A 26,048-nucleotide genomic window follows, 5' to 3' on the forward strand; every position below is an offset into this window, starting at 1 on the left:
CAAACTCTGGTATTCATTATAATGTCATGAACATCCCTCTGTATCTTTTATGAGAATGGGAGACACAGACAGAGAAGAGTGTATGTAGCTGGTTTAATTCAGTGCTAAATTACTGTACCCAAGATACACCGATCCCCCGTGTGTATAAAACATGCTTAGATGGGCTTAATTCATAAAAGTAACCATTTCAGAAAAATCACATTTCACTGAAAACAGAGATTCAGAAAATAAAATAAAATAAAATAAAATAAAAACATTGCACCTTCAAGCAAGTTTAGTAGTACCAAAGCTATGTATATTTGCTTTACAAGTGATTGTTATATAAAATTGAGAAGCAGGGATTTTATGGCCGTACCTGACCGGTTCTAGTGACTGAGAAAAAGAAAAAGGGAGAAGCAGCTGAAGAAGTTGCAGAAAACTAAGATCATCACTGAGATAACAAATTCACTAGAATAATATTGCATACAAACATTTTCCAGAAATTTCTGATTCAGATTTTTGTTTTGTTTTAGAACACTGTATCTCTGACTAAAAACACTTCTAGACACATTTTATAAGACTCTTTCAGGACACTCACAAGGACAAGTTTTTAAAGAAGAAGAAGAAGTGTGAAACATTCTAACCTTGATTTGTTCAAATTCTTCGGCTTTAGACACAATAGCAAGAATGTCACCTTCTGTTTTATGAGCATCAAAGTGTTCATTGAAAGTCTGCAAAATCAAGAAACATCAGGTTGCTGTTTAAAGCATTATTTACAAATTACACTCCCCTTCCACCCACTGAATACAGATAGGAAGGAACAAATTGCACAGCAAATAGCAATTGCCATTAGAAAAAACGCACACACCCTTTGTAACTTTGAAAACAAATGGACAGTTTTCATATACTATAATTTAAAATGTCAGACTGAACTCTGCTAAGTCACTGATTTCCAGAGGGTTTTTATCAAGGAAAAACAACAACCAACCTATTGATATTAAAAATAAATTTAAGCTACCCATATTGAAATGCAAACTGATTAATTATTATGGCAAAAATTTACTGATATTAAGTCTATTGAAAAATGAAACAAAAATTGAATAAGATTAATAGAATCGTAACTTATAGAATGTCTGAAATTCAGAAAAATAAAGGCCATCACTTTTTAGAAGTACATTGCAATTTCCAAAATATGTGTATACTCTATGTAAACATACTAATAGACCTTTTATGAATATAAATGCTTCCTATATATTATTTTATGAAATCATTCTTGTGATTTTAGAATCCTCCTTTATTACAAAATGTGAACTATAATATAGATCTGCAATTACTATCTCCAAACTGCTGTTTTAGACCTCTAATCAGACACAGGGTTACAAATTACTCCCTAAAGAAACACAACCATGTTGTTAAATATAATACCATGCTTTTGCTTCCTAATATACCAGATTATAGAGAACATTACCTCAATTGTATTATATTTAATGTAGTAGTGGCTTGCAATTCTGCCTAAATCAGTTGAAGAAAAAAATCCAGTTCTCTCTTCAAACCGAATCATCCGGGCTTTATCCAATTTTCGGCCAACTTCAATCACCAACTGTTCTCTGTGCTTCTCTAAACTTGGATCCATCTGAAAAACAATCAGGAATTGCATGTTATTATGGATGGATGGATAGATTTATAAGACAGAAGGTAAATATGATTTTGTCTTCTTTTTTTCCTACTCCTTCAGCAAAACACATAGCGATGGGTACATTTTAGTGGGTTTTATTGTGGAATTAATAAAGATAAATGATTGATTGAGAATACTTGGAATTAAAATATTTATTAAGCTAATCTGATCCTCTTATGGTGATAAAATGTTAAGAATACCCTAGTTTTTGGAGCCCAAAAGGAGACAAAAAATCTCAAGGTAAATTAAGAAAAGAATGGATAGAATTGTAGGTGATTTTGAGGGCTAGTGCCTTATTAGTCCTAACACTATTGTTCTCAAAGATACTGGATTTTAGGCTTTCTCTTTAAGAGTGAATCCATCCTTGTGAAATAGTGAGAAGGGAAATCTTTATTTGCTATTTATTTCTGGCAGGCTTAGGAAGGCCCTTTCTCCATTTATTTTCTAGTTACAATCAGACACAGTTGCAAGATCTGTGTATAAACTTAACACTAAAACTTTAGATTATAGAACTAATATTATTTTTCTTTTTGTGCCTGGTCACTCTGAAACAAAGGAGGGCATTTCTCTTTATAATGCAAAGTAGGATTATTTTCAGCAGGGCATACATGATAAACCTTTCATATTTAGTACTGTATGAGGAACTTTGAGCGTTTCTTTAGTCCTTACTGATTGAACACTGCACGTGTGAATACCTATTCTATCTATATTTCATGACAGACTCTAATGACTGTGTTATTTGTATTTCATTTTTATGTAAATCTTACATTTAACACTAAAAAGCTGACAGATTGATAAATAAAAAATGCACATAGGACATACAAATATGACTAATTTGATAGTGTTCCACATATTTAGCCTAGCTGTTGAAAATTTCACCTACCATGATGCCCCAGAAAAAAAAACAAGTAAGGATGCTCTTTTACATGTTTCACACTGAAGATTTTCAAAACATATAGGAGTTGCTGATCTCAGGAAAACCAACAAGGGCAAATATTTAATCTCCCATCAGGAAAGGATTACAGAAACAGAAAGCAAGTTAGGTTTTCTGCACATTTTCTACCTGATAAGCTTTGTGACTGATGCCATATACTAATGGGTTTGCTCTCATCCGTACATAAAGGTAAGTGTAACTTATCCACTTTACTGCTTCCTCAACATTTGTCACTGTTCCAAGAGCAATCTGCAAGCGGGGAAAAATAAAAACAAATTTTCATGTTAAAAGGTTAAAGTGAAATAAGGTTTATAATATTCCAGGTTTATAGGAGCAGAACTGAATATTCCAGTAGATTATTATAGCAAAACATTGAAGATTCACCACTGAAGTGGTTGAAATGTACTTTTTTTAAAAAATATATTCCTTAAGACTGCCTTTTTTTTGAGATAGAGTAAAGCATAAGTAAAATATGGAAAGAGAGGACAATTATGTGACATTGGACTGAATAGGGGAAACATATGTACATTTCATTCCCTTGTTTACTGTTTAGCTAAGAAGCCTTTTATCATTAGTTTTCTGCTAAAGAAAGGATTATATTTTTCTAATATACAAAAGCAAAGCACTTTTCAGATCGTCAAATTATATTTACTTCAGAAATCAGATTTTCCATTTTGCAATTACTATGATGGAATATATAAACTCAACCATTCTGGATGCCTGAATTATGTACATTGGGCAAAATTTTAACACTCCATTTTATAAATAAAGCCAGTTTTTCTTTATGGATTCGTTCACAACAAATGACATTCTGAGAGGATTTTTTGAAGGGAGGAAGGAAAAAGGGAGGGAGGAAGACAGGCAGGCAGTTTGGCAAGCTGTTTAAATAAGGAATTGCAATCTATCCAAGGTAGATATATTTTATAAAGCATAACATAGCTGAATTTGAAAGCTGACTTGCTGGAATATCACACTAAGGGTAGAATTAGTTGTCCCCCCCAAAAGCTAAATGCCTACACTTCCTCTTTGATAATCTTGTGCTATAATGCACTAGCTATCTATCTGGTCTCTTGGCATTGAAAATAAATATAATCAATTCCCCCACCCCTCCGCACTGGAACATCTACAATTCTAAACATGCATTTAATTGTGGAAAGTAAGATCAATGAGTTCAGACAAAACAAAACCAAACTAGTAAATGCAAATTATTTTTCAAAATTCCACGAATGGACTTCCATGATTCTTTGTGGCTGATAAAATTTCCTGAAAGGAAGACGAAGTGTAATTGCCATTCCTAGCTATATAGATCTTGTTGCATTTTTAAAATCTGCTCCAGCGGGTGTTCCCCCTTCTCCCATAGTATCTAGCTAACCTTACCTGACTTCAGAAAGTTAACCAGAATTGAGCCAGGCTATTACCTGGATAGAAGATGGGCAGAACATATTAAGGCCTAGAGAAAGACCAGGGCTCAGCTAGTAAGTAAGTGAGTGAATGAGTTAATAAACAAGAGATAAGTTCTAGACAGTTATCAAAAACCTATATGGGCATATACAGGACATGACCAGGAGTCAATTTAGACTCAAGAATCTTGCTCTGCAGGAGCAAATGGTGAATCAGAGGGTGAAAAGGACTTCAGTAAAAAAAAATAAACAATAAGACTCTTCAATAAACAGACTTGTAACATATAAACAAATGGATTCTACTTTGAAATTTACATTTAAACACAATTTATTTTCTTTGAATTTCTTTGAAATTTACTAGATAAGTGCATTTAGAATCCCTGAATCAATCCTCATTGCTTAGAAATGCCATTCAGCAAATTAGCTAAATTTAATATTCTGGCACCAAGAAACCTCACAGTAGAATGGAACTGTGCCATAGGTCAATAGTACTTTCCTGTTCCAAAGGTCACAAATTAATTCTTTCTTAGTCTTCTTTTCATGTTTACTTGTGTCAGCCATGAACCTTGTCTCCAATTTCCTATGTATTTTATATGGATGACATGAAACGTTAAATTTGAACTATCACACATCAGAAAATTATCCTACTATCATTAGAGAAAGCAACTCCATGCATGTATGTATTTATGTATGTATTGGATTTTTATTCTGCCTTCCTTACTTTATGAGTAACTCAAGGCAATGATCATATTAAATATTCCTTCCTCCTCCTATTTTATCCACGATAGCCCTGTGGGGTGGGGTGGATTGGACTGAGAGATGACTGGCCAAGTCACCCAACTGATATGAAGCAAATTTGCATCACTTCATTATCATGGAAATGAAAAGACCAATATAAGTTTGATAACTGATGCTACAGAGCACACCTCTATACAATGTGAGTACCGGTACAGCTAAATTAAAAGAGAGAGAAAACGTAACTTGGCTAGTATATTACATTGTTAAATTTATTCTCATGATTCATGCGCATGTCTACCCGTTTAACACTTTAAGATCTATATGAATGCAAACAATATGTTTGCAAGAATAATGGTATAGATCCTGATGGGATAAGACAAAATGCAATGCTACTATTACAGTTCACCCAATGCTGAGTAAGAGCCTCAGCAAAAATTACTTCTGAAGATTTGCTGCCACCTGGTGTTCATTTCAGTGTGAGCTTTTAAGAATTTATGTATAAGTAAGAAAAAGTCGAGTTAAACTGAAACCTAGAAAGTCTAGAATAAAGAATTGAAAAACAAAAGGCAGAAATGGAAAACCTATAATGTTACCCAAAATAACTGTATGGAAATAACTGTCTACGAAGTTGCTAAGAGTTGAGCTCAGCTTGAGACACACTTTATGTTATCCTTTACGAAAATTACAAACACACATGACTGTAAATACGGTAAGTCTATTGCAAACCAAATGGACAGGCTTTATTGCAAGTATATCTAGAGATTCTAGTTAGCTTGTTTCTTGAGCAGGGAACTTACATATGTCTCTGATTTATAAACAATGGCTACAGTTGCATGGTTTTTCAAACTTTGAAAATTTGAAAATCAGCCTTTGGGAGACTTAATGCAGCAGTTTTTTTTTTTATAAATAGCAAAATAATGCGGACTTTTGCTCCTTTTGCATAGTTCCTCAAGAATCTCAATTAAGCCATCAAATCAGCTGAGCACCTAAAGGTGTAGTGAGAAACTTGGAATTCTTCAGATCGTGCTGAATCAGTTTCCAGCATAATAACTTGTAATTCTAATAAAGAAAAGGTATTCAAAACAGATGATGCCCTTTACCTCCTTCCGCAACAAAAACATACGGTATACAGTTTCCTGTACGGTTCATCCATACACAAAAATCTCAAACAGTCCCAAATCTGTCTCAAAGAGTTTTTCTTCTGGTTTTTTTTTATTTTTGCAAAGTTAATTTAATTTTATCTATACCTCAGTGATTATTTTTTAACCTCTTTACAAATAAACAATGAAGACTGAGCAGGCGCAAAGACATTTCAAAGACATTCAGTGGAAGTTATGCAATATAAAAAATAAAGCTGAAATCTAGAATATAGTATAGTATATAGTCAATTACCAAAATAACTAGAGAAAAACAATGTCTGCCTAATATTTCATATATTTGTCATTTTACTAACAAATCTAAAACACTGAAATATGCCTTTATCCAAATACTTTCCACATGTGAACTATTCAAACATATGTATCAGCAAAGGTATATAGTTAAGAAAAACATGACTTAAGTTGAGAGAACATTGTAATGAAAGAAACCTTTACAAAAATAAGTATATACTATGTATATACAAACGTTTCAGTCAACATTTTTATATTTGAGGGGGGAAAAACCTGCACAGAAGGCAAAATGTATTTTTAAAAAACGGATACAACATCAATTCTTTTCTCCAGTGGACTATCATCCTTTTTAGTTTTCCCAGATTACTTGCTTTGGAAAGCTGAAATGGCCATTTCTTTTCTCCAACACATGCATACCAGCTGTTTTAACATTTTATGTCCCAACTAAGCAATCGTCTATGCACTTATTGTTTTTAAATCATTATCTTTGAACCTAGGTGTCACAGAGGAGAGTTGGATCCAGCCTCTATGTTATTTCAAGTAATAAATGCAACACTGATAGCCAGTTTGGTGTAGTGGTTAAGGCATCAGGCTGGAAACCAAGAGACTGTGAGTTGTAGTCTCAACTTAGGCACAAAGACCTTGGACCAGTCACTTTCTCTCAACCCTAGAAAGAGGCAATGGCAAACCACTTCTGAAAAACCTTCCCAAGAAAACTACAGGGATTTTCCAGGCAATGTCTGAAAACTGCACAGGATTAAAGGTAAGGAAAACCAAGCCAACACTGCAGATGATTTCTAGTTATGGCTTCTTTCCACCGTACCGTCCACTGTCTGTATGCCATTTATTGCCCATTTTACCTATTGTTATGATAAACGATGATTCAGGCATAAAAGTATCAATCCTGATCCCTACCCAGTGACTGGCAGAACTAGTTGCAAGGTAACATTCTCCATTCCTGCCATGTCTAATCAAGGCAATCCTCTTCCATGTCTCATTCTAAACTAAGCTTCTCAAGATGTTAGCTTAACTCCAGAGCAAGTGGTTTTTCTAAGAACAACAAAGAAAACAATTCTTTTTTTAATTTTTTGTACTCTGTATTTTTTATATGTGCCCTGTTCACCGCCCTGAGTCCTTCGGGAGAAGGGCGGTATACAAATATAATAAATGAAATGAAATGAAATTTCCGAATGGTGAATTGTGAGAATTTCAGTTCAAGGCAAATGCTAGACAGCTTCTTTGCAACTCTTTGTACACGTTTATACCTGCAAGTGCTCTAGAGTGGAACCTCTTTGTAGAATTTCAGCTTATTCAGAACGGTAAGACACAAATTATTTTGTCTTTTAGATTCCCGTGGAATTATCTCTTTACATACAGTAGATGTGAAAGGTATTTTTTTCTTTTATTTCCATCCTTTTAATGCATTCATCACACTGATGCAGTATTTAAACATTTTATCATTTAAACTGTTTTAAGGTAACTATATCTGAAGGAGTGTTTGTGCACACACAGACAAACACACACCTCTTAGAAAGTATTTGTGTGCATGATCTCAGAAGGGCGTCTATTTTAGTTTAAAGATCAGGTATCACAGACAGAATCCATAACTATGGTTAAATGCTTACGGCACCAATGAATCATAGTGCATTGCAACAACCAGCTCAATTTCCCAAATCGTAGCTCGCATGGAGTCATAAAGATGCCATGACAAAATTATTAGCTGGCTAGGAAAAACCCAGTTTGTAAAAATACAAAAACAGCTTAGAATAAAGAAAACCAAAAGGAGAGAAAAAGGGCAAAAATATGGCAAATGAAAAGAGAATCCCATGGAAAAGTTCTAAAAGATGCTAAATACTGTGCCATTTTGTTGCAGGTCCCAGTTCCTGAATTTGAAACATGTATGTTTAACTTCAATCAATCTTCCTACAACTTAAGGTAACTTCTGCCCTTTTCTCTGTATACCCAATTCTTAAAACAGCTGTCCAGGTAGTCTGATGGTACTCTGGGACTCTGATACAATTAGGCCAATTTCAACTAATGCCTTTCTTCCCATTTAAGCATTAATTGTCAGTGATGAGAAAATCCAAGAACAGCTTTTTCAAAGGTACAAGGAATTGCAATGGAAAAAGGAGAGGTGGATGAAATATTTCATGGTATGAATGGCACATCTTTTGCAGGGATATTTATCTGAAAGCCTCAGTCCTGCACAAAACTTCTTCCACAAAAGGATTCAGAGGCAAACTCCAGAACAAAACTTCTTCCACAAAAGGATTCAGAGGCAAACTCCAGAACCATTCCAAACATTTTCCTACCAACCTGTAACATCAATGTGGGTAAATGGAAGGATCATCTGAACTGTGTTCAATTAACATAATTTTAATTGCTTTTAAACTGAATGCTGATTGCATGTTTCATTTGTTCTTTCTCGGGCAGTATTTGCACACAAAATTTAACCTTAAATCTATTCTCCAGGAAGACTCCAAAGCCTTCCCCCCCTCAGGTCATTGCAAAAGCTAGTTAAGCAAAAAGAAAAGATATTTATACGAAGATTGGATCTGAAAGAGATAAATGACTGAGTTACAACCAAGGGAAATGAAAAACTTTTGTAATTGGCCTGACTTACAATCGATTTTCTGTAATCAAGCAAATAACGATCTTTCATGCCTTATCACGTCAGCAGGAAAAGTCATGTCCAATGTTCCAGAGTACATAAAAAATTATAGTTTCATGGCCCAGTCAGGGTTTCACACTTTTGCTTATCAGCATTTTCAGTAACACTAGCAGAGAAGCATTGCAATTTTCACTAATATAAGTTTATTTGAAATCATTAACACACTTCAGCATTGACCCTCGGTTGTCAGAACTGGCACAGTTCCTGACCACTGAAGATTAATTTTATGCTTACTGTGCACAAGATCTTTTAAACAACAATTAAACTTTTTTAAAAAAAACAAAATTGAGTTTTGGGAAGGCCAAAGAAAAATTAGTTTTCATAGCCTTTCTTCTATGCAATAGAAAGAAATAGAAATAAATGAAACCAAATTGTTTCTGTGTGGGCAGCATTCTAATCAACACATATACATATCTATATGCAAAATGAAAAGAGAAGTTGAAAACAAGCATAGCTGCTTTTCTTTTCCATTTAGTTCTCATTAGTACTTCTAAAATCACATTATTTTCCTGGAACATTGGAAAAAAACAAGTAATTAAAATGATTGGTGTAATTCAACATTGCAAGACTGCAGAGAAAAGGTGACCAAAGGAGGTTTACTGAATGAGTTGTCTCCTCATGCAGTTTTGAGGATTTTATTCAGTAGTAATCTCCGTATCAACGCTGTCCATAATGAAAATGGATGTAACTGCAACCCTATCTACTTTATTGTTCTATTTTCTCCCATGGCCAACCGTATTCATTTACAAATCCAACTATCAGGATATAAATATAATTGGTCCTCTCCTTCAATTGTTCCCAGCAACTGGTATTCAGAACTATGCTAATTCTTATACAGTTAACATATTTCTCTAATTCTCATTTTAAAAAAAGTAAGGCAACGCCCATAATCACAAACTGTGAAATTGAATTCGTTAAATTAACTACATGAATTTCTTCTTGCATGATAAAAGTATGCAAGAAATATGCTGAAATAATGTTTTATTCACAAAACAATGTATAGTTTCTGTTGTTCCACTGTGGAAGGTTATTGAATCAGACATGTTTCTTCTGAAAATACTCCTTTGGCAACCAAAGGTTTAAAATCTTTGTGCACCTATATTATATACACACACAAATTGCAACATAACATGTGATGATGGCATTGCAAATTGCTCCCAACTCATCCTCATTCCCAAACGTTTCAGATTTAGGGCCAAGTTGTTTAAACTAACACTATTTGTACCCGACTCCATACCATACTGGGTCAACATGGGTTGTGCAAAGCAATTGAAACAATCTCTTTGCAAAATACACTGGCACAGGGAAAGCATCACTTCCCTAAGTATTCAACTAGAGCCATTCTTCAGAAGATTTGGATACCTTAGGATAGGGATATAAGGCAAATGGATAGATAGAGAGACAAACAATCAGATTATCTCCCCTCAAAACCCACAGAAGTGAATTGGTTGTTTCAGCATCAAATTACTTTCTTCTTAAGTGCCAAATTTTGGGCCCATCAGGACAAGAGAGGGCAGTGGTGGGATTCAGCTGGTTCGCACCACTTTGGCAGAAGTGGTTGTTAATTTTTTGTTGCCCAGGCCCAGAATGGACTTCTGGAAGCAGCATCCACACAGAGAACTGGTTGTTCACATATCTGAATCCCACCACTGAGAGAGGTGCTTTCGAGATGAAGCCAATCTGTCTGTTTCATTTCTGGAAAGCTGTGTTAAATTACTCCTATAGGGAGTCATGTACTTCTTTGAAGAGTTTCATCTGTCGGAACCATGACATTGGGATCTCTGGGGTAGACATTGACTCATGCCAATCAAATGCATTTCTACCAGTGAAGTCTTGCTCAGAATTAGCAATCCAGAAAATGATTTGAAAGGATAGAAAGTTCCAGGGAATATTAAAGCATTTCATTTTTTTTTCTCTTGGGTTCATACCAATCCATTTGTTCAAGGGACTGTCCAGAAATGTCCCTTAAGTAAAATGATTTATGACGTTTACTTCTGAAAAAGCAACGGTATCCCAACAGGGGTAATTTTTCTATTCCAGAAGAAAAGAAAAACATTTTGTCCCTATTCTGCACATTCTAGTTTTGTTTTTTTTAAAAAATAGGGTAAGCCTTATCTCTTAAAATCATGTGGTCTTGAAAAGCAAACTCTTAGAAAGAACACAACAGATTAGGATGAGCCAGATCTCCAGAAATGGTGAATAATATACCCATTTCAGTATTATTCACAGAATACTATCCATATTATTTCTTGATTTTAGAAGTATACATAATTTCCCAGAAACAATATTGAAATATTGTGTCACATCCTTTAAAGCAGGGATTTTCAACCTTTTCACCCATTGTACCACTTTTAGGATATGGCAACATCCGAGTACTATCAGTTGTCTAGCTCCAGCCATCTCTTGCTTAGGCTTGTGCGGTGCTGCCACTGGTTCAGTTCATTTTCCTCCCCCCCTACCACTTCTCTAGGATGGTCGCGTACCACCTGCCAGGTGCCAATGTACCACAGGTGGTACCTCTACCACTGGTTGAAAAGCCCTGCTTTAAAATACTCCTTCCTTTGAAGCATTATATTTCTTGTTTAATATGTTACCAGTGTCACGCCATATCCATGCAAAACAGTTTATTAAAAGAGTTACAATTTATAGATCTGAATATAAATAGCATTGTTTGCCCACTCCCTCCTCCATTTTATTTATACTACTCTCTAAAAGCCTGTATATATTAAGTATGTGGAATTGATTAATAAAACGCACCTCTGCATTCAAGTGGTCTGCAAGGCTTTCAAGAAACTGACTCTCAATTGGATTTTGCTGAGTAAGCAGAGTCAGATAATGACTGAGCTTGTCGTGTGATGTAATAATGACACCTTCTCCAAATTTATCAAACTGGGGCCGTCCAGCTCGACCAAATATCTGCATGACATCTAAAATTCCAAGGTCAACAAAGGATCCTCTTTTTGCAGCATAGATCTGTGTTCCCTGTTTGACAAAAAGTTAATAAAAATTAACATAAACATACATCATTATAAATCAGATAAGCTGGAGACCAAAATTAGGCAAATACAAAAGGCTTTGAAAAAGTGTACTTAAGGTGATCCTTTTATAACCTGTGATACATTTAAATCTTTACTATTCAACTTGGTTCTCCCAAAGGAGAGTCAGTTTAACAATCAACCTCTCCGAACACTGCTAGATAATTAGCAGCAGATCTTTCCTCTCCTCTTCTACAAATAGTGAAAAAATCATGACACTTTACGGATGTCTAATGGCCAAAATAGACAGAACATATGCTTTTACCTTAATGATGACTGCATGAGCTGGAAGATTGACACCCCAGGCTAATGTGGCTGTACAAACCAAGACTTTTATGTAACCACGAGAAAACAAGTTTTCCACCAAAGTTCTGTCTTGCCGAAGCATTCCTGCATGATGAATGCTGAATCCATCTGGAAACATTTCACGTAATTGCTTGTTTCTGGATTTCTGCACCTTTTCATTGGTAAAGGAAATACATCCAAAATTAATACAGTGTTTGCAGAAAAACATAGCAATTCGAGCATGTACGAAAACCACAGATTTTCCATGTGTGCATTAATAGGATGCAAACTTAACACATCTCTGCAGAACTGATAGCTCTTAGGATGTAAGACCCTGAGCAAAACGGACAATAAAATACTTTTAGATTTCATCTGTTATTTGAAGAGAACTGTTAGGTTAAGCCTTGAACTATGCATGTTAAGACAAACATAAGGAAAAAATATATATCCCCCACTGAATTTGCAAAATCAGAAATTTAATATGCAAAAGGTGATTAAAAAGCCACTTGACCTATTTTTGTTAAGATGTGCTTCATAGCCTTGAAATGGGGAAGGGGGTGGAGGAGGGGTGCTATCACACTGGGCAGACTTTGCTCTAATGATGAATAAGAGAATGGTGATGAAAAGCTGTTAGTATGCAAACAATTTCAATCTTCCCACATAAATCAAACCTAAAACCAGCAAAAATGTGAAACTCTGCTATTGAGTTTAGTGGAAAAATGTTTTTTTTTGGGGGGGGGGAATGGGAAGGACGGAGAGTGGAAGGGGGCGAGTTTCCTTTCCTCATGTTCCCATACCCACCCTATCTCTTGAAAAGGAAAGCTTCCTACATTTGAGCCACTATTTGCTACAAAATATCCCCTTCACCCCACCAATTTTTTTTCCTGAGGTCAACAGGTCTTGCCCTGTTCACCGCCCTGAGTCCTTCGGGAGAAGGGCGGTATAGAAATATTATTAAATAAATAAAAAATAAAATAAAACAGAGAAAGTAATATTCCAAACCCAACTTTTTAGGTCAATTCAAAGGCACCCACCTCAGAGCAACCTATACTGAGGAATTTAAAATATCCAAACTGGATAAGCAGTTTAAACCTTTATCTGTATTTCCTATTTTATTTGTATGGGGTACCGCAGAGATTATTTCAAGGCTATTAGTTTCTTGCAATATGTACAGAGAAACTACAGCGTCAGGAACTTAATTTGACACAATTTATATAGGAGCAAAACAAATCCTAACCTTCAGATACCAATTTATCAACATAATGCAGGCATTCCACAAAGAATAAAAGATGGCAGTGGGCTTCAAATCTACTTATTTCTGAAGTATTTTGAAAGAAAGTGTGGCTATGGGAAAAAAAGGCAGTACAAAGCTTACTACTTTGATTTAGTATTGTTCATAATACAATGGATTGTCAATACTACTATAATCTTTATACTTCTATCACAGTTATAGATGCTTCTGATTATATTTGTTCAACCTTGTGTAAACAACAAGGTTATAAATAAACACCTTAATGAAAACCCAATACAAGTACTGACAGCTACAAATTTCAATGCTAAAACTTGTCTTCTGATGAATGTTGTCCAATATGCAATTTGCCAATTGAAGAATCTTCCAATGCAACAGTGATTTGGCCAGGGAAGGGGAAAGGGGAATTATTTGTTTAAAATTATTTATAGATTGTCCCAAACTGGTTGATTCTAGCCAGCAGTATTGTAGGCATACGCCTGGATGTTATAATGTCTATCAGCTTAAGAGATATGTTGTACGTACCTCACATTGTAAACATGGGTTCAGGGCGCCTTTTTCTCTTTGACTTCTCCTCCCCACCCACAACCCCAACTGCGAAGCATGCACCTGCCACGTGTGTTTTTTTTCTCCATCAGTTGAGGATGCAATGACAGATGGAAGGCCAATAAAGTGGGTTGTGCTGGCTCACAGAGATAGTTGAGCCTGCCTGCGTTGTTTCCTCCTTCTCTCCACCCTCCATGCTTTAGGATCAGGAGGGGGTGGCCCTTGCTCATCACTTGAGCTCTGTCTTCTCATGTTCATCCTATCCCAATCCTGAAGGGCCCTGGCCTTCCTCGGCCTGCTCCTCCCCACATTCCTCTGAAGGCACAGACACCTCTCCCTTGACCTCCATAGAGTCCTATTCCAGCTCATTTTCCTCTGCAGATTCAGGCTCTGATGGAGGCATGACACCTCCACACCTACAGTATGGCTAAGCAGTCATGTGTACGAGTGTTTTGCTTAGCAACAACTATCCCAATCCCAGTTGCAATTGCTGCTGTATCCAAAGGACTATCTGTAGTCTACTTTAGGTCATCACGCTTAGGCAGAATTCCAGAAACTCTTTATTTCTGTAATTGCACACCACACACATGCACACACTCCTATCCCAGTAGGCTTGTAAAGCAATACTATTATCAACAATAAGAGAAATATCTCTGTTAGATTTTGGATGTATGTTTCTTTCCTTGTTATTTACGTGGCTTTGAGTAAATTACTCTTCTAATCAGACTGTATGTGAAACTACTTGCAGCCACAGGTGGCTGAAGGTGTGTGTGTCTTCCTTTGTTTGGAGGCTTGCCAGAAATGTGGGAGCATTTGGGAAAAATGCATACCTGGAGACTGAGACTAAGAGACCCTGTGGGAAGGGGCATTTGTCGGGAACAAATGGTGAACGCTTGGAATTTTGTGTGCCGTTGCTGGTCTTGGAAACAACTCTCTGATCTCATGTGTGTGCATGAGCTTTTTTCTAAAGAATACATTTTAATGCCTTCAAATCAGTCTTGACCTCTGGTGACTACAAGGACAAATTTATGCAATTGTACTGGCAGGATTTTCAGCAAGTAGTTTGCCGTGGCTCCCTCCCCACCTTGCCCCTAATAGATGACAAAGAATGTCTGATCCAACTTCACCCAGCTGGCTACAACTCATGTTGGCTAGAACTCTCTCGGTTTCTAGTCCAGTGCCTTTAACCGCTGCATTAAACTGCTCTGTATGGTAGTAAATAAATATCTCAAATATTTTTATTAAAATAAATATCTGCTGGATATAGATATCTATTTCCTATCTATCAGAAAAATCTATACAATACATATTATACATGTATGTGTGTACTCATAGACACATATGCATACATATAAATACACAGCTACAGTCACATAAATGTACATTACACAGAAGAGCATGCACACATGTATTGTATTCACTGAATTATTTTTAAATATCCAATCGCAGAACTCAACTATGTTAAATATAGAATAGATACTACAGGAAAACACATTAGATCTCTGGAGTAATCCAGTTTTGGCAAATATAACATGCCTTATTCAATTATATGCACAACTATTATGCATGCAGACACCTTTCTCTATTTTTAGAGCAACAATGACACACAGAATCCTAAATCAAGGAATCTCCAAACACAGCAAATTCACTTACTCAGAAAAACACAATCAAGAAAACATGTAGTAACAAGAAAGCCACAAGATGGCTCTCAATGCGTATCTCTCCCATTCTCTTTTTCTCAAACATACACAATGAGGCTATTTTATATATAGATTTTATGGAGCTATCTTTAATTGTATTCTGAAGTTATATTATAGAGAAGTGACTTACAGTTGAGTTAAAATAATGCTATTTAGTGTTTACACTAACAAATTTCAATCATCTCAAATCTTACACCATTATTTCTAAATATAATGATGGAGTATTTGTATTGTTTCTTTTCATTTTTATTGAAAAGTGTTTACACTGAATTCCAAAAATCTTAGGACGTGTCTGGTGATGTACTTTATGTACTTTTCTAATTTTTAGGGTAGTTATTACTTTTCTTTTTTTGGAATTAACCAACTAATAAAATGTCTAACAAGCACTCCAGACATTTTTTTTAATTTCAGGTATGGAAGGTTTTATTAGCTAAACATTCCAGAACCAGATGTCTAAGATTGGTACCATGAGATCTACATTTCCAATACAATTCCAGCACAATAACAAGACAACTATTAAAAATCCCTCTTCATTTTACTACTTCCACATAAAGTTCAAGTCCACAAATATTATTTATTAAGAATTACCTTTATGATGGTCTAAAACAAGAAAACATTTCAGAAGCACTACAACAGAACCATCCGACTGTATTACTTTCAAATTCTCAGGATTAATTCAATAAATGATGGATACATTTGAAAAAAGATTCTTCAAATTCATTTGCTTTTTTCCAGTCAGAAGTCAAAAATACAAAATACAAAAAAACCCAAAGCATTCTACTGCACGGACATGTCCATGAGAATTTGGGTACATTGTTCTGATTTGTGTTTATTGTTTGCAAATGAAATAGCATCTATTGCTCTTTTATTGCCCTTATTTGGAGACACTACAGACTAACAAAAGTAGACTGGAAGTTCCAAAACAAACTATTCAGAGAAATTAGTTGCCATAGACAGTTTCTATTTATCAATTTAAGAATTTCAGGATCACAATTCTAGTTGCATGGGGACAGTGATATCTTAAAACAGCATTTTTCAGAACTTAAATGTTTTTCAGAAGTTCCCAGTATTTTCTGGGTGCATCATGAAACTTCCCCCCACCCTTTCGTTTCCTAAGCCAATAGTACATTATGTCTGACAATAGGTTTTTTTTAAATATGTGTGTGTGTGTATGTATGTATGTACATCTCTCTCACACACATACAGTATGTGTGTGCATGTATGTGTATATCTACATACATACATAAACACACATACACACATACTTACATATACACACACACACGTTTAGTTGTTTTTTTAATAAATTCATTCATATAATCACACAGGATTGCATGTAAATTGGGGCAGAGGAATAGCAACAAGTTCACAAATAGCCAATGCATAAATTCTTTCTATTATTTGGATATATGGAAGGCAAACTAGTTGTCTGGCCTGGGATGCTGTTTAAACCCCAAAGTCACAAGAGGACTGCCATATGCAGGTAGTCCTTGGATTAATGATGGTAACTGGGGGCTGGGAACTCTGTTGCTAAGCACTGGGGTGTGATGTTCCATGACTATGGTGATCTACGATGACGGTTCTGGTTGCCACTGTTAGGTGAATTCTGTGCACCTTTTAGGTGTGACATCATGAGATCACTGCCAACGTCCTTACCGGTCCCTGGTCTCTTCCAACCCAAACACGGAATGACAGGCGACTGGCAAACAGGAACGTTGCAACATATGCTTTAATGGTTCGCAAACAAAGTCAACGCTGGGAGTGTTTTGCTCCCAGTGCATAAAATACCTTCCCCCCTGCGGTTCCACCCTTCCCCTCACAGCAAGCGAACATCCGGTGTTCGTCTGTAAAAGCAACCAGATGCCCCTCCTGCCTGCCATCCTGACACTCTGGAACATCGAAGCTGCTGCTGGTTTGGTAAGTCCTTCTGCTCTGCAGAGACCATCCTGGTCCGTCAGCTGATCGGTGGGCCGGCAACCCCCGGCTGTTTGGCCATGCGGAATCCGCCCTGGCTAATCAACTGTTCGGCGGCGCTGGGAGGCAGCCCTGTTGGTCTCTTGGTCATTTGGCGGTACTGCAGCTGTGTGGAGACTGTCCTGGACTGATCAGCTGCTTGGTGGCGGCGAGAATGGGCCTTCGGACCTCCCAGCTGGCTGGGGATGGCCCTGCTGATCCCCAGCTGTTTGGCAGAGCTGCAGCCGTCACAGAGGCTGTCCCAGAAGTCCAGCTGGTTGGCGGCGGTGAGGATGAGCCTTCCAGCTGGTTGTCTTTGCTGGGTCTGTCAGTGGAGCTGCTCTTGCCATGCTGTTTCCCCCTCCCTTTGTATGTTGAGCCCATGGGGCTTGACAATCACCATCTGCCACTCCTTCAGCTTCCCTATTGACTTTGCTTATTGGAAGTCAGCAGTAAAGGTTGCAAATGGAGAGAATATGACAAGGGACACTGCAAAATCATAATTGCAAGCCACCTGTCAAGTGCACAAATCACGATCAAGTGACTGTGGGGACACTATGCTGGCTACAACTATGAGAAGGAGGGCCTGTAAGAGCCACGGTGGTAGAATAGTTAGAATGTAGTATTGCAGGCTCACTCTGCTCATTACCAGGAATTTGATCCTGACTTGCTCAAGATTGACTTAGCCTTCCATCCTTCCGAAATCGGTAAAATTGTTGGGGGCAACATGCTTAGAGAGGGCTGTAAGGCACTATGAAGTTAAGTGCTATTGCTATCTCTCCTCTCCACCCAAAGTTGACTGGACCTGGCCTCAGAGAAGGTAAGAGAACTACCAGCCGCTTCCAAAGGAAAAGCACTGAGAGATCAAGGAACATAAGAATGGATGCACTTTATCTGTCCTAGCTCTGCTGCAGGTCATTAGCAAGCATGACCAAGGCTGTCTCAGTACTAAATCCTAGCCTGAAACCCAAATGAAACAGGTTGAAACTTGTCAATAGTTGTAGAAATGTACCTGAATATATATGGGGTAAGAACAACTAGTTCTTAGTATAATACATATGTTAAACCTTTTCTTTTCATACATTCATTACACTGTTTTGTAAAAAGCAAAATTTAGTTGCTGTGAACATTTATAGCAAATATATACAAAAGGCTACTAAGAGCAGCAAGATGCTGAATGATTAAACAAGGTTATATCTGAATCAAATCTTTGATGTACATTTTGTTATGATCCTTTACATAAGTGAGCCAAATTTTGATAGGAATTATAAATTATTTTTTTCTGAAAAGAATTCTTTTCAGTGGATGAAAGCATTGCTTTTGTTCATATGTCTCACTGGGCAGTGAAATATCTCTATTAATTATCTTTAATGAGAGAGCAACTAAACGACATGAGGAGTAAGCCATCACTTACAAGAAATATTAATCTTTTAGTAAGATGCAGACAATACTGAGCAAATTTATCTTACTTAGAAAAGCATGTCATGAAGTACCAATAAAAAGAAAAATCTGAATGTACTCAAATTTCTTTGTGAAATTTCATCAGTTGACACAACATATTCCTCTAATATAAATTAGCTGTGAGTGACCTTTGGTTTGCATTGCAGTTGGAAAGAAATAAGAAAGTAAAGAATAAGGATTGGGTAATTGAATAAGGCAGAAATTTTATTAGCTTTGTTTTAATTGGTTTAGGTAATGAGAACCGGGACTTAAGCCTTAGTTTGGTTAGCTTAAAGTAACTATAAAATTCCTGTAACTCCTGGCAAGCTTATGAAGAAAAATTGTAGCCAACAGCTTTGATAAAGTTAGAACCCCATATTCTTATTCCTTTTAAGGGATGCATTTCAGCGCCATTCCACTTTGGATGCTAATGTAAAATTCTTAAGCTCATAAAATTTCTCCATTGTTGTCTTTCCCTGAAGACTGTATTTCCCTCCAAATAAATTTATATTAAAATGGGAAGAGTTACCCAGATTTTACTGAAAATACTGCAATGGGGTAGGTTTATTTTTCTATTTAATTTTTGGAAATAGGAAAGTGGTGATGGTGGTGGTGATGGAAATATCCTAACATAATTTGCTCATGTTAGAAACAAAATCTTTTATTTGCGATTCTAAAGTTCAACATTAAAAAAACAACCCTCAAAACAAATAAAAAGAACATAAATATAACCACTATATGTAATACCAAATTAGGTTACTTGGATCCAATTAAACAATCAAACTGGTTTTAAAAGAGGGGACAACTGAACTGTACTTTAAAGGGAATATAATGAGATGGCTTAATAAAAAACAGGATCTAGGCAGCTCTTTCTCCTATTACACACAGAGAAATGAAAATGCTTCTCTTCAGTTTTATATTCCAAGGAAACTAGGTGCTGAATCAAATTATGCGTTCTTTCAGCAAATAAAGATGCTCCTTAATCCCCATTTTTTTTTACAATGGAGATTAGGGAGCTATAGACTTTCACAAGAACCAGGAGCCACTGTAGTAAGAGGCTTTCAGTATTTCTCTGGGACGAAGGCTAAATCAGCCTCCAAGCATAATGTCCTCTAGATGTATTAGAGCAGAGGTCCCCAACTTTTTGGGCACTAGGGACCGGTTACGTGGAGAGAGGTTTTTCCACCAGCCGGAGGGGGAGTGGTTTTGTGTGCTGCCTGCATCCTGCAGATGGGGTTTTCCTTGTTTGTGCAGCCCAGTTGCTGGCATGCTATGGTCCAGTACTGGTCCATGGACCGGGGGTTGGGGACCCCTGTATTAGAGTACAATCTCTATAGTATTTGGTGCTGAATTGTAGTCCAAACTGTCGGTAGCCAGTAGGGTGGAGGAGAGAGAACTATGCTGCAATATGCTTTTTCTCAAGCCAGTTTTATTCTTGTGACAATAGTACAAAAAGTGGCATGGGAATGTAACCTCAGGGAACATCTGCTGCCGGCATCAAGCTCCCTGCGCCCTGTGCGTTCCCACAGAGAGGGCCTCCTCAGGGTGCCACCGATCAGAGAATGTTGATTGGTGGCCCCTAGGGGGAGATCCTTCTCTGTGGGCGCTCCGGAGCTGTGGAATCAGCTACCGGTAGAGCTCCGGATGGCGCCCGATCTTCGCTCCTTTCGTCGCGATCTCAAGACATTTTTGTTTGTACAAGCTGGCCTAGCCTGATGGGGATCGCTGGGGTTGTTTTATCTTTGGTCTTTTAATTTTATCTCGGGGTTTTTTTAGAATTGTACTTCTATTGTTTTTAATTAGGGCAATTGTTTAATCTCCTTTTAATGTTTGTATTTGCTATTTTATTCTGCCCTGTGAACCGCCCTGAGTCCTCAGGGAGAAGGGCGGTATATAAATGTTATTAAATTAAATTAAATTAAAATTAAATTAAACAGATTGGTGACATTTCCTACACAGCTGGCATCTTTCGAGGTTGAGATAAAGGGCATATCCCAAAAGGTAACAGCAATGGCTTTAAGCAATCCTCCCAATACCTTTTATACTAACAGCAGATATTATTAAATTTATATGCTCCCCCATCTTATTCTACAAAGCAACTCTTAAGAAATGTAGGTGAGAATGCACACATTAATTCTGAGTGACAGTTATTAAGTCGCTGTGCTTCTTGAACAAGTAATTAAGAAAAGCAGCAAAAACAATTGTCTTATTTTCAGGGAATATTTCTCTTTTCATGTTGCTGTTCTTATCCACTGTTGGATGAAGGTCTCTTCACTGATGGTTATGAATCATAATCTGTCACGCTGGTATAGTGTAGGTTCATAGACAGGTATTTTATGGTTCCCCATCTAGGGGACAGTGTCACCCAGAGAGCTTCCGTGTCTAAGGGAGACTAGAACACGGCCCGCTAACTCCTATTCCAGCACGTTAAATTACTATACAACATTTATTCTTATAAATTCTTACTATATCTGATGGGAATTTGTACATAAATGGATCTTGTTTTAATAAAGCAAAACTGTCACTTACTTGTTTTTCTGATTGTCCATAATCAGGACCCTGAGTTGGTAAAAAATAGCAAATATGACCGTTGTTTTTAGCTTTTTCACGAAGAGCCATAGCAGTTCGGACTGTAGCATTTCGAGCATGAACGAATACCATCACCTTGACAAAAAAAAGATATAATGTATATTAGTTTTATATTTATTTTTCTGTAACAAAAAGTTTGTGGGCATCTTTAAGCTAATTCTTGTAATGCAAAGAAAGTTAACGATGATGTTTCTGATACATACTTACATGAATATGAATAAATAGCAATGTAAATATGTTTATACAAGCCTTTAGAAATTATAATATACAATTAGCTTTTAGAGAGAAATAGAGTTATAATGTTAAGAAAGTATGTCATATGAATAAAAGGTGTGTAGATTAGAATACTTTTAAGAATTTATATAACGGAGTGTTAAAATTATCCCTGATACTCCTAAAATTTAAAGCATAGTCATGTGCACATAAAACTGAGATGAAATCTCAAGTAAAAATGGATAACAAAGTATTCAGCCTGAACACTGGTATGCATACTGAGGTCTCATTAAAGTTAAATGGTTTTTAAAAAGTATAAAGACTACAATACTAAAAATGCCCCATACTGATACTTTTGGGGCCTGGTGAAATGTCACTTTTGATCCTTGACATTTCCATAGACAGAGCTGGAATGCAACTGAGGGGTGCTCCTGGACTTGCGGGTCTTTCTCAAAGAGCAGGTGGCAGCCACGCCTATTGGACTTTTACACAGATTCATCATCCACATCCACATTCTGGACAAGGTGGCCTTGCTCACTTTACTCATCCCTTAGTCACTTTTTGGTTGCACTGTGCTGGTTATCCCATTTAAAGCCTTATGTAGCATGGGAATTGGTTGTTTGTGGGACTGCCTCTCCGTGAGACTACTTGCCTGCCCTATCAAGTTGGACTGAATGAGCATGTTCCAGGTTCCTACTGTGAAATATTGCCACCCAGTGAGGCCCAGGAAGTGCATTTTTTCTAAGTTTGCCCCTACCCTGTGGCAACCTTCCCACTGGCAACTTTTCACTTTTCAGAAAGCCACAAAGACCTGGCTTTTATCCCAGGTGCTAAGGTAGAGTGATGAGAGCCTATGGATATTGACTGAGTCATCCTAGGAGGCCTATTGAAGCACTATGTTTTAGTCTTTGTTTTTATGGTTTTATTGCTTTGCTTTTTGCTATGAACCCAGAGCTGTGCTCTAAGATGAATGGCCATACGAATCTTTTTAATAAATAAATTATTAATTCTCATTAAGAGGTACGCTTAGAAGAAGGGGACCTTCACTAGAATAAAATCATCTACTTTCCAATCAGAAATCGCCTCTTTTGAAACAACCCTAAGAGCCAGTAGTTGGCACCATATCTTGTAGCAATAGATTCTTAAATCAATAAGCAATACATGAGAAACAGCTTTTGTCTGACTTCAACCTGCTACCAATAAATTTCAACGAATCAACCACTGTTCTAACAATCGAAGAAAAGGAGAAAATATATATCTATCCACTTTCTTTTTCAGTAGACATAATTTTTTACAAGCCTATAAAAGGAGAAGAATTGTTTCTTTTTTTGAAAATCAAAGCTGCATGTAGAGAGTGTTAAAATTTGGGAATTCCATTGTCTCATACCCAGATGGGGAAATGTGAATAGCATCAGTTCCTGCATTGGCAAGGAATTCAGCATGTAGAATGCAAGCCTCATTTATCATTACTTCCAAAACACAATATAAGGAAGAAAAAATAGAGCAGCATTGGTCCAAGACCAACACAATTTTTCCCCCCAAAAGGCATCCCTTTTATTCAGCCTATAAAATGAGCTTAAAAAACAAAACACCCACAGATAGAAGAGGGTTAACACAGGCTGTCCTAACTATGTCAAGAGAATTTTTTTATTTCAGTGGCTAACCTCTATGCATTACATTATGCAAATAAGTTGGAAAAAGTAATTTGGAATAGAGAAAAGTGGTTCCACAGCTACAAGCTGTGTAATTAGATCTGTACTCTGAAGTTCAAAGCTAGCTCCGGTGTCTCAAGAGCTGAGAGCTCGTGTAGCTTTTTTTCAGGAAAACTAAACTTTTCAATGACAAAATATGCAAGCAAAGCACAAAGGAAATGTCTCCAGATTAGCACTACAGAATATTGGGTAGGTGAGTGGGTGGGTGGAAAAAAAGTTGTTTTTTAACTAGTCATTGGTGTAAAGAAATAATACCATAACGATACTTTTTATAAGAAGCAGCCATTTTAAACTAGAACATTTCAAAAATCTCTTTACAAATATATGACAGAAATTCAGTTTTGAGTGCTATGGTGTACAACTTATCTCTAAATTATTTTACACTGCATGAGAGAACAAAGATTCCTACTACTTAAAACACCAAATCACATAATTTCCATTAAAATTCTCTTCTGAATGTGATCTTTTTGATTGATAGGAGGTAGAAGTGTGCAAAACATTTCAAATTCGAAAGATTTTATTTTGAACTTGAAACATTCCACTCCCAGCTCAAAATGTGCATCTTAAAACTGAAGCAGAAATGTTTCAAGTTTGAAATGCTTCCAGGATGGTGAATAAAAATATTAACTTTGGAACATAAAATAGAGCAGTTTGAATATCTGTAGGAACAAACTATCTTCACAAGTACCCCAAGAGGCTTGAAAATTCAGTCAAAATCTTTGTAACTGTATGACATGGAACATTTGTGCTGTATCATTATAGTGATACTCCAGCTTTATATTAACAGTACAGCTGTCATCCCACTGAAAGTTTTCTCCTATCTATCAGCTTTATCTTATATATTAATAAACAGATACGGTCATGGACATTTGGCATATCAGTATCTTAAGCATACAGGAATTCTACACTATTGTTGATATAGAGGTTAAAAAACCTTGGAGTAGAATACAACCCTGTGTAATAAATTTATGGGCAGGTATACTCTGAGTTAAAGAATCATTTACACCTCTACATGTTTTGAAGTGAGTCTCTTGAGTAGAGCGTAGAAGTAAAATTGTGAGTGCCACATTTAAAGTGGCCATTTTCTTCCATAAATGTTTCTCTTTATGGAATCAAAAACTGCAGAGATCTATGAAAATGGGAAACAGTTGCCTTTAATTACTTGTTTTACTGATAAAATAAACAAAGTAAAAGTGTTATTTTACATGTGGAAACAAAAAAGAAGCATCAGAGAAATATTTATGCTACAATATACTTGATCTTTTATTTAATTTAATAGATGACTTATAACTAAGGATTGTTTTTGCAAATGTGCATAGAGAGGTTATGACTTCTGTGGCATTTTCCTGAAAAGCTAATTTCAGAGTCAGAGGTGGTACTATGGGGTTCCCATTAATGGTTAATGCTTTTATTCAAATTTTGGAAATCGTCTCCCCACACCATAGCTTTTTCTATTTAGTAGGGCACCCACATATAAAGATAATTATTTTGGAGGATTGGCATAGCAGAAGTATAATAAAACCACTTTCCTTCAATCCCTTTTCCACGCCTGTTTTCCTGACTGTAACCTGATGCCAGACACTTCAAACCCTGATAGCTTAGTGCTTCTAATACAGGGGTGTCAAACTCAATTTCATTGAGGGCCGCATCAGCATTGCGGTTGCCCTCAAGGGGCCAGGTGGGTATGGCCAGGGTGGGCGTGGCCTACTGGGTGGGCATGGCTAGAGTGCGTATGGCCTACTGGGTGGGCATGGCCAGCTTTACATCGTTCGCATCAAGGGTGCCTATGGGGGCCTGGGCAGGAGTGGGACAGATCTGAGGGTCTCTGGCAGAAGGAGGGTCTCTAGGCCAGGGCCAAGGCAGTGGGGGCCGTTCCCTCACTGTTTCCAGGATGGCTTTGCGGGCAACATGAAACCACTTCGCGGGCCGGATCCGGCCCCCAGGCCTTGTGTTTGACATGTCTGTTCTAATATAAATGAACATATATTTTACTTTTGTGATGGAATATGAAATGCAGAGAGAATTGAGCTTGTGTGCAGACATATTCCACACTTCCATGAATATAGATGAGAAAATACCACTGAAAAATCTGAAATTGAGCTCATAGGTCATATTTTTAATAAGTAGCCTCAGAATTAGAAAGGATTAATATTTATATTTTTTGACCCATGTATGCAACTTGTTAGTGGAATAATAATCTAAGAACATTTATTTCAAAACTTGACATCAGCTCTGAACCCTTTTCCATTACAACATTATTCATGCTCATTGTAAATGATGAACATCTTTTTAATTATGAACTTCCTTCAACCTCTCTGAATTCCAAAATCTTCCCTTAGAATCTTGGTACCTAGCCACCCAAAGTACACTCTTTACAAGTTACAGCCCCATTTCCTTTCAGTCCCATAAAATAGTTAGCTGATCAGCAAGAAATCTTTATTCATTGCTCTGTGTAAATTTTACTTCTTGCTGTCTGGATTTACAGACCTGCTCTTCAACATTTGCTAAGGCATATAAATTGCAGCAAGCCCTGTTGTCAGC

The 26,048-nt window shown here is 36.8% G+C and overlaps 1 protein-coding gene across 1 annotated transcript in view; it reads right to left on the reverse strand.

The window, feature by feature from the left end:
* ASCC3 (activating signal cointegrator 1 complex subunit 3) overlaps positions 1-26,048 on the reverse strand; it is a 270,899-nt gene that overhangs the window by 131,660 nt on the left and 113,191 nt on the right. The window contains exons 14-19 of the mRNA XM_083371881.1: positions 21,523-21,657; positions 12,086-12,277; positions 11,543-11,767; positions 2,718-2,837; positions 1,448-1,612; positions 624-710 (exon numbers count right to left, since the gene is read on the reverse strand). Of these exons, the coding sequence (XP_083228007.1) occupies positions 624-710; positions 1,448-1,612; positions 2,718-2,837; positions 11,543-11,767; positions 12,086-12,277; positions 21,523-21,657 (924 nt within the window). The remainder of the gene's footprint in view (positions 1-623; positions 711-1,447; positions 1,613-2,717; positions 2,838-11,542; positions 11,768-12,085; positions 12,278-21,522; positions 21,658-26,048) is intronic.

The sequence above is a fragment of the Vipera ursinii genome (assembly GCF_947247035.1).
Source record: "Vipera ursinii genome assembly, chromosome: 1".
Lineage (NCBI taxonomy): Eukaryota > Metazoa > Chordata > Lepidosauria > Squamata > Viperidae > Vipera > Vipera ursinii.